The sequence below is a fragment of the Metopolophium dirhodum genome, chromosome 7, assembly GCF_019925205.1.
Source record: "Metopolophium dirhodum isolate CAU chromosome 7, ASM1992520v1, whole genome shotgun sequence".
Classification (NCBI taxonomy): domain Eukaryota; kingdom Metazoa; phylum Arthropoda; class Insecta; order Hemiptera; family Aphididae; genus Metopolophium; species Metopolophium dirhodum.
In genome coordinates, this window is record NC_083566.1 from 9109233 (window position 1) to 9124347 (window position 15115).

The following is a 15115-nucleotide window of genomic DNA, read 5'->3' on the forward strand; positions in this document are numbered from 1 at the left end:
GTAAGAGAATAAATAACTATTAATATTTTTCAAGCAAGTTTTATTTCCAAATTTAAATTTAAAAATCTAATATACAGTAGGTATTTTTTTCTTATATATAGGTGTGAGCTTATTTTATAAATTTTGATATGTTTTTAATGGATATTGTGTTTGTTCTCTTTGTATTTCATTATAAAAGTAAACATGTGGTATAAAAGAGATTACAACAAAACTATGTCTCAAATATTGTTATATTATATTATGTATTATGCTATGACCTCTTTCATTCTGCTATCTACATTTTACAATGGAAATTTCTTGTGGGGTTCAGTGTTTTTTCACTAAAATTATCTTTAAGAATTGTTGCATAAAATACATTTAACTTAAAAAGTTTTGCGTATGCATTTTTAAAACCCTTGCAAATGAAGTCCTAAGAATATGTTCATATAATTATATAATAATATTATCATCATAACATCATTTTGAATATAGGATTTATAATTAATGATGTATCATTTGTACAATTGAAACAAAATCAGACTAACTCAAAATGTTCAATATTTTTCTCAATAAATAATTAATAATATTACAAACTGTTAAGTTAAACGATCTACACTGATGCATGCTCATGTATTTTAGAATTATTAACTGTATCCGGCTGATAGATGACTTTATTTCTGGTACTTTTCGTACTAGTATGGTACCTACCCGAAAACACCTTTTAGAAGGCCTTAAACACAAAGCAAGCACAGCGTACAAAGAATAACTTTCATTTATATTTTCTAAGCATTTTAGATTAATATATTTAAAGTAAAATTTACAGATGTTTTTTTTTAGTTTGTTATAATTATATATTTTCTTTTCAGTGCAATGCAGCTGTGGGTATGAAAGCTTTTTTTGATATGATGCACGAAGGACCACACAAAGTAATGTTGTTCGGCGCTGCCTGTACCCAAGTGACAGATCCAATTGCAAAAGCGTCCAAACATTGGAGAATAACTCAGGTAAACAATACTGTTGACTTAACTCATTGTACAATCATCTTTATCATGACCTTTATCTAGTCAATACCATTATCCTGCTTTTAAAGTTTTTAAACTCTTCATTGGACAAATATTACTTCATTACTTCATAAATGTTAAAATGTATGTAGGGTATACATCGGTAATTTATATTTTGCATACAATTTAAAAATCGTCTGAGAATAAAACAAAAGTATGAAATTTTAAATGATAAGGATAATTTTTTTATGATTGACATATCATGATCAGATAACATAGATAAAAAACATTTCAAATAAATTCAAACTAACTGAACGTTGATTTTTATTTTTAATATTTATTTTATAGTGAATATTAATTATAATTATAGCATATAGTATTTTATACCACTATACCCAGAAGACATAAGTAGTTTTTAGGCTCTATGCGTGAAACTGTATTTGTTTTAAAGATTACTATATAGTATACACTATTTATGCATTAATGTATTATGCACCATTAACCACGGTGTTTCACGGTAAACTAACTATTAACTATTTAAATTGACAGGATTATCGGTGTGATAATGCTAACACATATAAATAATATTAAATACTATATTGGTGTTAAATTACCTATAAACTTGAAAAAGTTCTGGAATAATTTAGAAAATATAATAATAAATATATATATACATGTATATAATCACTTAAAATATAGACAGAAATTATAATTCACCTCTTTCACAGTATCCAGATATACTACGTTAGTGTTACGTGGTTAGTAACTCATCATTAATTTCAAGATCATAATAATTATAGTTATTCATATCAGACCTCGTATCTCGTGTATCTACCTACTAACCACTGATCGAAACTAGTTACAAAAATGTAATGTTAAAAAGATGTGCAAGTGGGTATTACTATTATATATATTTTAATTATAATAATAGTATATAATATTTATACAATTTATTATGGCTTATTGTTATTGACTATTGAGGCAATACAATCTTACCATGATACGGTGGGAATACGTTCATGTATACCATAAAATTAATCTAAATGTTTTGAAAATGTCATTGTGACATTATTGTGTACCTATATAAAATATAATTATATACTTAAATATTTCAAATCCCCATGAAAAATATTCTTAAATTGCAACAAAATAACTAATATCACTTTGTTAAAATATCAATTTTTTTAAAAATTAAAACTTCTAATGCTTATAACAATTTGTGCATATTATGTAATATTAATTGTTATATATCTAATATTTTTGGAAATCTTTAATAACAATTTATGAAGAACCATGTATTACAAGGTGAAAATGTCAAGTATCTACGATAGTACGATTACTCGTTTTTTAATTATATCTAAACAATAAATTTGATTTTGTCAAAAACTAATTTAAAATATCTAAAAACTAATAGTTGGTACTATACAGTGTATATAATATGTCGAGTGTAGCAAAACTCTTTATATTAATCGTTCTTATACAGGATACAGGTATTTCAAAATGTATCTAGTCGTGTTATTACTGGCATTCTCTGGTACCTATGTGATAAATGCAGGTTTACACGCAAACTAAAAAGTCAATACTGTCAACAAACTTGTGATTTGTACTATACAAGTTACAACAGTTTTCTATATCGACGCATAACCAAAGCACTAACCTTGTTATTAAAAATATAGGTCCAATATAAATATCTGACGACCCACCAAACAAATTGCAACTGGAACTATTATTAACCTAAAATATATCAATAAAAACTTAAACGAATTAACAATGAGCCCCATTTAATATAATTCATGGTTTTTTTTAATTATTATACTCGTAAATATAATATTATAATTAAAATCGATAAAAATATTGAATTTTGAATTGTAAAGAAACTCAATAGTAATGGAACATTTATTCGTATAATGGGTGTATTATTGTTCAACTAAATAAAACAAAATTAGCATAAACAAATTTGTATAACAAATTAAAATTTTTTTTTTCATTTTGAGTTGAAATATACAATAACCTATATTGGATGACATAATAAACATATATGATAAAATACAGATAACAAGAGAGTACAAAAAAAAATAGTTAATAAATAAGCCACTCAATTATGACACTTTATTGTTGATATTTAAAAGTTATAAAATTAATTTATTTATTCAGACATATTTTTTCATTTTTTTTTTTTAGAATTAAAATTGTAAAAGGTCTCTGCAATATTTGCTTTTTAGACGTCTAAAACGCCCGGGATTGTGAGGGAGGAAAAGTCTTTAGTTAAAGGGTTTGAGTGGGAGGAAATATGGTAGTAGAATCTTTTATAAAAGTGTTTGGCTTCTTCATGGATTTTTTTTAATTTCAGGTCTGTATGGAGAGTATAGTTAGATATGTAAGGAGGCGCATTGATTAATTTTCTTAGTGCAATGTTTTGGAAAGATTGAATTTTATTTAAATTTATCTTTTTTGCACTTCCCATAGTTAGATGCCGTAAGTCCAGATCGGTTTCAGTAATGTTTTGTAGATGAGGAGTTTGATATTAGGGGAGATGTGCTAATTAGAGATAAGAGGTTTGATGATACGAAAATGGTTGTTCAATGATAGTATTTTTGCTCTAATATGCTAGACCTATGTTAATATTTTATTTAGTGTAAGACCTTGGTATTTAACTGTAGGAGAGGATGGGATTGGAGCACCGTATAGAGTTACTTCAAGGGAAGGAGCTAGTCTAAGTGTAAAGATGGTGTGCGTATAGACTTACTATGGTTTATTTTAAATCTCCATTTGGTATACCAGTTCCCCATAAGGTCTAGATGTGTTTGAAGGTTTGCAGAGGCTATGAGTCGATTATCATTCATAGAGATGATTACCTTCTCGTTGGCATAGTCAGCGACTGATGTATTTAATGTGATTGGTTGATTTGCGGCAAATATATTATAGAGAATGGGGGATAAAATTCCACCCTGAGGGACCCCAGCACTTATACTGCCAATACTTGACGTGTCAAACCCGTGTCTTATTTGGAAGATACGTTCAGTTAAGTAGTATTCGATTATAAGATAGAAGGTTGAAGGAAGAAATGTTTTTAGTTTATTAAGGAGACCGCGTGCTAGACTCTATCAAAGGCTTGTGATACGTTTAAGAAAGCGGGTGTACAAAATAATTTTTTTCTAGTGAGAAAGAAATTGCATTTACTACCCTGTGCTGTTGATGGGTCGTCGAATGTAAATAACGAAAACCAAACTGGTAGTCTGGCAGAACTTTGTTATCAGTAATTATTGGTAGGATACGCTTAAGTATAAGTTTTTTTAGTATTTTCGCAAGAAAGGGAAGACTTATTGGTCTGTAGGATGAAGTTGCATTAGCTGGCTTACTCGGCGTTTGAATCACGATGATTGTTGAGAACTTGCATAGTAGTGGAAAATAAGACAGTCTAATTATTGGGTTGTAAATATGTGTCATATGAACAATGGCTCTTTAAGGGAGACATTTAACTACTTCGGTTAAAAAGCAGCGGTTTTTTCCGTCATTGAAGGTCTTTATAGATAGAATATCCTTTGTAGTTGGCTAGGTGGTTTTGAGCACAAAGGGCCCATTTTGTAGGAAGTTCACGTGAGTTGGGGCACACATATGAGTGGTCATCTATGCCGCAGCGAACACAGCGAGGTTGATAGCCACAATATGCTTTTGTATGACCGTATTGTTGGCAATTGTGACATTGACTTATTGATTTTGGTTTGTAAGATTCATACTAATCTAGTATTAACTAGTATTTGCATACTAAAATCAAAATTGAAGACAGATGAAAAATGTCTGTAGAATTGGACGTAGGTTCAAAATCAACGAAAAATAGTGGCAGAGGATTTTTATTTACCTTATAAAGGACGTTAATTACTTGTTTTACCACGAAGAGTCGAAGTTCCAACTCTTCTTTTATAGTTTTAGTGGAAGGATGTGGAAGGATGTAACTATAATTCTCAAAGGTTTACCTCTCAGAATTGATAAATATGATATTCCGCTTCTTCCTCTTTAAGAAAACGAATTAGAGTTCTGTATGACTCTGGGTTTGAGGTTTGGATTTTTAATTTTTCAGCAGATGATTTACAGATAAAGTTATTTACTCCAATAATTTTTATAAGTTTTTTGCTAAGTTTAGAAAAATCCACGATACCTTTTACGAAGACTGGGTGAGGTGGTTTGATAGGTACGATTTCATCGGTGTCAATTACTTCATTGGGTGAGTTTGTGGGTAAAGTTACTCCTTGTTTTTGATTTACAACTTGACTCAGAATTGCGAAGCGGTTTTGTGTAAAAAAAATGTTTTTATTAATTCTTTGATCGGTTTGTTGGGTTTTTGGTGAAGTTGGCTGTTCAGAGGCAGAATAGCTGGAATGGTGTCTTTTGTTGTTGTTGTTGGTGGTGGTGGTGGTGGTGGTGGTGGGCTTCATGACAGACCAGCCTGGATCAGTTGTGTTGTTGTTTTTATTTTTAGCAATTTTAATCGGAGTAATTGGACTGTGTTTGTTATTTTGTCTATTATTGCTATTTATATATGTAAATTAAGGCCGCAGTTAAGAGCAAACGACGTACAAGTTGGATAGGTAGGATAAATAAATTAATATTTATTATTGGAAAGCGAAGATATAAAATGACATTTGTTGCGTTTTCATTTATTCACTTACTTAACTTGGGCGTAAAGAGAACTGTTTTCACTTTATTTTTACGTAAAGAAAAAAAGATTTGGAAGTTGAACGGACATTTTCACATAAGTATACTGATGTGGTAATAGAAGAAAAAAAAATTTAATAATTTAAAATTAATTTCGAGAACGCTTAGAACGCGTGCAAAGTGGATGGCTGCTATTGCATAAAAAGCAAAAAAAATGCATTGAATTTATGGTAAATATTTTTACTGAGGATTTGAAATTTTGTATGAATAATTTGGTAATTAAATCATTTAATAAATAAATATTATTTTTAACGAAACAAAACATTAAAAAATGCCTGGTTAATAACAATACTGGGCATTTTATTTAGGTATAACTACTGCCATTTTATATCTTATTTATACCTACTTCATGTTGTGCTAATATTTGAACAGACGTTTTTTAATTCATAAAAATATATTTCTCCGGAGAAACTTTGTACATTAGGAGTCTGTGGCTAATTACAATCATTTTAAAACTTTTGATACCTACCTACAATCGATTAAAATACCTTTTTTTAAAGCCTATTATTTTTTTTTCAAACAATTATTATCAATTAAGAATTTCATAAACTTACTAAAAAAGTTCATACACTTTTATTTCTTTTACATAACTTGGTATGATCTTATTGTACTCTGAAACATTTACTAAATACCTATACTGAATGGATATTGTTTTAGTTGGTTAAGATATATAAGCTTACATGACATATCAGCCTTATTTACCATGTTAACTATAATTGAAGGCCTGGGGCAATCATATTTGGTGCCCTTATTCTACATAACATATTATTTTGATTTAATTGGCTTTGAGACATACATACCTACATTTAAACCTCAACCAAAATTAAATAAAACAATATTAATAAGTTATAAATAACTAATAACTCCTTCAGTGGCGTATACATAACTTTTGTATGGGGGGGGATCAGTTGCAAACAAATTATTATGGAACAAAAATACCTAAACCTAGGTATGTGCACATTTAAATACCTAATAAATGATAAAACATATATATTCAATACATTTTATTTTAAATTCTACAAGTAGTTATATGTAGTTATGACTTGTTCGTACAACTGACATAATATTTGTGGTTGTTTTTTGTTTTTAGATAATAATATTTATTATTTAAGCTATTTTTAGCTATTTTTATATTTCTTTTTCTAATGTATAGGAAAATGTACCTATTATTATACGCACGGACATGCGGGCGTCGTCTCCGCCGCGTTGATATCGGTGACGGTGGCGACTGGCGATGGCCCGTGGCTGGTCTGCCACATATTATTATCTTATAATAATTTATTATACTTGTATATATAATATACATATTACATATTATCAAATATCACATAATACGATTATATGAATATGAAATAAATATATGATTACTGATTAATATTAAGTAAATTATTTTTAATTAATTGTTGAATGTGTTAAAATAAAAATTTACAAAAAATCCTTGCCATTTTTTTTTTCCTTGTAATTTCCTTACATTAAGTCATTAAGAACACTATTTTATAAAATTTAAAAAAAGGCCTATTGGGGGGGGATCTGACCCCCACATCCCCCCCTTGTATACGCCCCTGAACTCCTTTATCATATAAATACCAACATGTACATTATTCATATTATCAATAAACATTGTACCTATGTACACAGGGCGATTCACCAAGCCACCCCCATTTTTTCTTTTAGTAATGAATTTATTTAAATTCTGATTTTGTGGAATTTTTAATAATCAATTTTTCAAATTCTTTAATTTTTTTGTGCGATGGAGTAACCTGTGGCAATACAAACTTCTATTTTTCAAATGAAAACCCCCTTTTTTACTGTAATTAATTAGTTAGTGAATAATTTTTTTGGAAATGTCGATGTACCTAATTCAAAATTCAAATGAGTAGTTTCTTAGTTATTAAAATATTTGCACTTACGGTAATATTCCTTAAAATTGGTTATACAAAAATATAAAATAGACATAATATTGAAACTAGTACTTATTACTTATACTTGGGTCGTTTTAACAAATTATTAATGACTAAAATGTTCATATAATCATAGACCCCATATCTTATAAAACCATTACCATGGACCTTTTGTCCTTAGAACACTAATTTAAATAACCCAAAAACTACTCGTACGAATTTTGATTTTGATACGTAAAATGTTTCAAAAAAATTATCCACTGAATAATTGACAGTTTAAATTGGGGTTCGAATTTGAAAAATAGAGGTTTGTAAATAAAGGACAATCATTAAGAAGTACAAAAAATCTTGGTCTTTTTTAATTTTACTAAGAATTTTTATACAATAAAATTATTTTATCAAACATATTTTAATTAATATTTTTAAAGTGAATTTTTTACCCAAATTTTTTTTATCAAATATGGTTTTTTTATTGATTTTACATTTTTTATTAGTTTTTTTTTTATTGCTTTTTTATCTAACAGATTTTATTTAGAATTTAATTCAATTTAGGTTTTTGTATTTGCAATTAATTTGCTAAATATTGGTGTTGGTTTGGAACGGATCGGACGAAGTGGGGGGGGGCTGACCAAATTTGCAAAAAAATTCCAATTTTGATTTGCAAATTCTAAAAACCAATTTGCATTTATTTGCAATTAATTTGCTAAATATTGGCGTTGGTTTGGAACGGATTGGACAAAGTGGGGGGGCTGCATGAAGTTAGCCCCCCCAAATCATTTTTTTAGTTTGCGAGCGTGCACTAAATTTGCAAATCCTAAAAACCAATTTGCAATTATTTGCAATTAATTTGCTAAATATTGCCGCTGGTTTGAAGTGAATCCGCCAAAGTGGGGGGGGGCTAACTTCATGACCAGATTTTCTTGTCGATTTTGAATATATTATAGGTAATTACAAATATAATTATTTACAAATTTAAATTTACTACACAAGTTCATATTGTTTTATAATATAGAACCGTACCTCTTAATGACTTAATATTAAAACAAAGTTTAAAATAGGTAATTATAATTTATGATCAGTCCAAATAGTTATGGAATAAAATAGAGTTGACGTACCTATACGGTGTAGGTAAAGGTGTATACGATATTTGCTTGATTTTTATTTCTATATTATGCGCTCTAAATTTAAATTATATTATACAGTAGGTAGTTGTGCACCGCCATGAATGACCAGAGTAAAAAATATTTAAATTAAAAAAAGATAAAGTTAATGCCAGCAGCGAACATTATTTATCCAATGTCAAACGATATTTTAATAAATGTTTCCCTCAATTCAAATTTACTTTGTACGGGTAGACCTTAGATTTAAAGCTTATTTATTGACAGGTTGTCTTGGCTGGGATTTTAAAAGAATAGTATAAACGTAAATTTCTTGACATTTATAGACTTCCCGCGGGAAGAAAACTTTGTGACGGAATATTCCTGAATATTATGATCCTAAGCTAAATGTCAATTAATGTAACATTGGATAACCGCAATACGTATATTTTACAACACATTAAATATTTGAATTTAATAACTGGAATAAAACTTATATGTATTTTGGAAACTTTAATATTAGGTACATTAAATTAGTATACCTACAACAAATAAAAAACCAATACATATATATATAATTATATATAATAATTTAAAATCAAATCAAATTATAAATGCATCTATATACCTATTATTATATTGTATTAATTTTGCACTAACGATAAACTGTTATATATTAATAACCTGATAGCATATCAAATTAATAAGTATTAGCTTATTAACCCGATAGTAAGGTTATTTTAACCTATAAAATAAAATTCAACACTACACTAATATACAGTGGCAGTGGTGCTCAAATGAAGTTGTCTTAAAAAAATTGAGAACATTAATTGTACCTATGAAGTCTAGGGAAGAAAAAAAAATAATAAAATAAATCAAAACCAAATACAAATTATAGATAGTAATATAATAAATACCAACAAGTTTGTTTAAATAAACATATTTTTATTTTAAAAATGTTTTCTAAGGTACCTAATTATATTATTTTATAATCATGCACAGTTCTTATTAGTTTTATTATTTTTTTTTTATCATATAAGTACCGATAGTGTATGTGTGTAAATAATTTTTAAAAAATAATATTTACAACGTATATTATTGAACAATCATACCTAGTTTATAAAATGTTGATAATTCAAACTAAACTCGTAGTATCTTGCCTCCTTGGAAAATAAACAGTTATAAAAATGTTAATCTATCCAAATTTATTGGATAAGTGTATTGGTATTTCAACATTTTATCTGTACAATATAATTGTATAATGTTTTGATAACATTAAAATTATTGTTTAATACCGGTAACAATAATTAATGTTGTTATAAGAGAATCTTAAATGAAATCTTCCGTCATAAAGACAGATTTTTGGAGTTCTACAAAGTCAGAAAACATTGTACTCTTAGCCATGTTTATAGAGAAATAAGAGGCCTAACATAATAACATTATTAACTTTAATGAAGTCATTGACAATATTAAAACTTCGCGGCCAAACGTTGTAAAATGTATGGAACTTCATAAAAACACATGTTATATGTATTTATCTTAAAAGTGTACTGAACATATTATGATGTTTTTTTTATTTTTTGCAAAGATTTAATATTTTATGCTGTTTACAAGTAAAAACTTGAGTTTTATTTTAAAATTCAAGTCATGGCTGAAGTGGTTATATGTTTAAACCTCAAACAGTAATTTATTTTTAAGTAAACTATGCAATACCTACATAATACAAATGTTTACTAACTACATATTTAGATTTTTTATTAATGAAAAATAATATTACATTTTTAGTCGTTTCAGAAAATGTTGAGAGGTAAATTCCCTTCTCCCTTAACATCTTCAATATTGCTCCCCTGCCATGAAGCCTGCGCGCCCACCCATACACACGCACATATTATTATGAATTCGTAGTTTACTATTTATACAAGCACGCATGAATAATTATCCATATCAAACATAAGTATTTTTATATTTTAATTTTAATTATTAATTAATTTAATTTGCAGTTGTCGTATGCTGATACCCATCCAATGTTCAGCAACACAGATTTCCCAAATTTCTTTCGAGTTGTACCAAGTGAAAATGCATTTAACGCTCCTCGGCTAGCACTGCTGAGACATTTCAATTGGACAAGAGTAGGCACTATCTACCAAAACGAGCCAAGATACGCGTTGGTAAGTTTCAAAATATATCACATACATATTTGCATTTTTTTAATATTTTGTATTATATTTATTTATAAGTAATAGTAAACAATAATTAATTAATATGCTTATACTAATTTGTTAGTAGACACCACACTAAAAGTAAAAGTTTCATAAGTCTTACCGTTTAATAGATATATACCTAGTTTTCCGAAAAAATTTAATAAATTAAACAAAATAAAAATATTTACCTTAAACCGTTTTGCGAGCTGATAACATAATTATACATAAGAAGTTACATTCTGTGTTAATCCACACTCAAATTTGTTTTTATTTTTATTTAAATAGAAAAGGTACAATCTGGTTTTAATATTGTACAACAACTAACAAGCAAATGTGTTGTACCTACAAAAATCTATTGTAATAGAATGAGGTGGCGTGAATGAAAGGAGCGTCAAGTACTCAAGTGACACTACTATCTAGGGAACTTAGCTAGGGAGCTTGTTAGTGTGTACACAATATAAAATAGAATATTTAAGTACTAACTGTGTTGTATCAGTTTTATTTCTTTTAACACTTATGGTGAAATGAAGTATTGTTTAAAAATCTGTAAGTTTTGTATTTTTTAAACTTAATTAATTTAATACCAAAAAGATAAAAATAGCTTCTACACATTAAATATTATCATCTGTATTGTGTATAAATGTTGAGTCTTAACTAGTATTGTAATTTGAATTTTACTTTATTTCTTACCGTTTTTTTCATAAGACATATTGATGTTTCAACACATCAATAGATTTTAAATAAAATCTTAGTTGATACTTTTTTGCTTTTAAATTGCCTATAGTACATCATGCTTTCCTCCTATCTATTCATTGGAATGTATTGATTTGAAAAAGTTTGTAGGTAATTTGGACCCTATCCAATAATATTGGGAAAAAACTGCAGGGCCGTCCTAAGGCAGGAGCGAGCCGGGCCCCACGCTTTGGACCCCTCGTTTGGGTGAGGGGCTCAGGCACTTGAAAAATCCTAAGTTTTATTTAAATACAACGATTTACATATTATATTATGAAAATAGTTTGAATTTTTATAATTTTATTTTATAATATTATATTATTAATAAAAATGTAATTGAATTAAATCAAGTACGAAATACTGGTTAGGTTTGTTGTACAGTATACACTGTAGTAATAAATTATAAAAGTGAATAGTTTTCTATATAGTGTAGGTAGGTACCAAACAAATGAAGACCTAGGAGCAACAATAAGACATCACCAATTAATACGATGTTTCAATTCGTATAAGTAGTAGTAGAAGTAGCCAGTAACAAATTGTCTTAATCAAATTTGTATAATCTCAAAATATAGTATTTATCATACTCGTAATAAATTAAAAATTTCAAGTCATTTCCATGTTTATGATATCTGTGTATTGAACAATCGAATACCGTTTTCTGGTTTTGCACCAGTTTTTTTCTTTTTAATAATGAGCAATATTAGAAACTCCTTTTGACCAAAATTTGGAGATTTCTACCGAGGTCTTCAAATTATATATTATTGTTATCAAATCGTAAAATGGTTAAGTGAGGTACTGTTAAAAGTATAGGTAAAAATACTTAACGTAAGTTTACATTTATTTTATAGGCCCCGCTAAAAAAGTTATGCCCCGGACCCCGCAAATTGTAGCGACGGCCCTAGCAATAAACATTGTCGGAAATTCAGTATAATTAACCATTCAGCTATCAAATATGTATTTTCATAAGTGCGTAATTGTACCTGTACCTGATCATGTATACGTCCTACCTATTACACTTTTATAATAATGTAATACATCACATAAGCACTTATTACACAATTTTGTATGTATAGTTAGTATAGTTTTCTATAAAAAACATGTTGATAATAAAGTACACATTTCTTTAAATTTTAGACCTTATGTAAATCGTATAACTATCACAAAGTAATGGTAGCCTTGGTGTAATACTTGGGTAATCATTTCTAAAACAACAATTGTGATTTTGTTTTCTATTATGTAATGAGCCTAAAATTAGTAATCTGAAATATCCTTGGAATCTTTTGTAAAAATACCTAACTGAATCAAGGAGATTAAGTTGAATATGTACCTACTTTATAATAATATTCTCAAAAACAGTATCTTTATCATTTTGAGATAAACTTAGGAAACAAATTACACAATACCTAATGGATTTTTGTAGTTTGTATAAGTGTTAATCTTGGCACTTAGAATAGAATATATTATAATTTCAAACATACTATTTTCATCTTTAAATCCAGCTGTAGGTGCCTACATACTTTAATGCTTACTTCTAGTAACCAAAATTCCGAACATAGTGTGTACACTATAAAGTTTATATAGTTTTACTATATACTATTATTGATGGATTATTATATTTCAACACAATCACTGTACTAATAAAAAGTAAACAAAAACCACAGTTTAAAATGTGTCACTCTGCAAAGAAAATAGCTTCTACTATTCTAATCTAAATCTAAGTGCCTAAGCCAATGAAATATGAATAGACATTTGACACTTCAGCTACCTAAAAAAATCTTATCCGATATAAGAGATAACATTTCATCAGAAAAATGTGAATTGAACACACTAAAAAAAAAGTTATTGAAAAATATATGATTTTTTTGCTGTCGCAATATATCACATGTGAATAATAATTTAATATAAATATCATACATTTTCAAGTTTATATTTACAAAAATATTTAAATCGAAAACTAAAAATAAAAATATTTGGCTTAGATCTATTTAATATGTATTGTGGATACGACTACCAAATTAAAACGAGAGAATTAAAATTGATCATTTGACTAGATGACTAGATGTTATTTTAATTGACTATTGCGTAATTGAAACAATTACTAACAGAGAAGGTTTGTCTTCTAATTTCAACTGTAAAAATCTTAAAAACCTGAGGAATATTTTAACAATTTGACAAGTGCGTATTAAAATAGAAAATTTATTTCTCCGATGTCATTATTTTTTTTTATTATTATTGAGATAAGTTTTATTTATACACTCTGTGAATCTGTGTATTGTAGTCAGTTAGTTTCGTAGCAATTAAAAAAACAATACAACGGAAACTATATATTGTTCAGTGAATAAACATCTATAAAAAAAATACTGTTGAAAACCTAGTGAATTTATATAAAAATATAAAAATAAGATACATGTCTGATAATATAAAATGTAAAAATGTTACGTTAATTTAAGTGACTGGCAGTGTCTTACGTTACTCCTCTCACTCGTCTGTCTACTTCATCAATTATTTAAATCAATTATTTTGATAACAATCTCAAATTTACAATTGTTCATTACACCATATTGTAACTTTGATAAAATAAAAATAATAATATCTTTTACAAAAACTGACACCTAATATTTCACTTCCAATCTTTATCTTTTTGTACATTTTCATATTGCTTTTATATTATGCATTTAATACAAAGAGCTAATATTTCTCCTCACGTAGATTTTTAATAAATTAAAAAAATGTACATAATAATATGTAATTTGTCCATCTGTTTGGACGTCTATTTACTATTTTTATTTTTTTTTTTGTTGAAATCAATTTACTTAAAAGATCAGAAGCTCTGCGATTCAACATCAATAGTTACAGTTAAATCAAAAATGTAACTGTAAAAAGTTTTTAAATTGTTTAAATAAATGTCAAACCAGTTGAGTAATTTTGTTTTTATAATTCAATTTTAATTCTCTACTCTAGTCGATTAAAATAATATTAGTACGCGTATGGAAAATTAGGTACCTTGAAAATTAAATTATATTTTATATATATTAACAATAAGGCATATAAACAATTTCCATATGAAAACATATGAAGTTTAAAGAAAAGTATAATTTAATTTCAAATTACTAATCCTTAGTAAAATCATTGAAATTATGAAAAAAGAACAATCAGTGAATGTGCTCAAAAATGATTTCACTGGTACTGTGGCAGCAATTTTTTAATATTATTTATTTTGATGTTAATGTATGTATACGAGTATGATACCTAATGCACGTAAAAGCACGTATAGCTTGTTAATTTCCTATTTTAACTGACATAATGACAGAGTGGTGCGCATGTTACGTGAATGACAGAATTATAAACAAAATTCCGATATTATAGCAATTTAATATATGCAATTAATAATCTGATAGTTCCTAAAATGTATCTAAATATGCCGTCACATATTGCATTATGTTGTTTTCAAATAATATTACAATCTCGTCAATAGCACATTTCATGACATG

At 27.5% G+C, this 15115-nt stretch overlaps 1 protein-coding gene across 2 annotated transcripts in view; it reads left to right on the forward strand.

Moving 5' to 3' along the window:
• The window catches only part of LOC132949634 (gamma-aminobutyric acid type B receptor subunit 2), a 297294-nt gene that overhangs the window by 246551 nt on the left and 35628 nt on the right, over window positions 1-15115 (forward strand). For both annotated transcript variants that reach the window (XM_061020617.1, XM_061020616.1), the window contains 2 exons: window positions 846-983; window positions 10692-10859. In XM_061020617.1, coding sequence (XP_060876600.1) covers window positions 846-983; window positions 10692-10859 — 306 coding nt within the window. The remainder of the gene's footprint in view (window positions 1-845; window positions 984-10691; window positions 10860-15115) is intronic.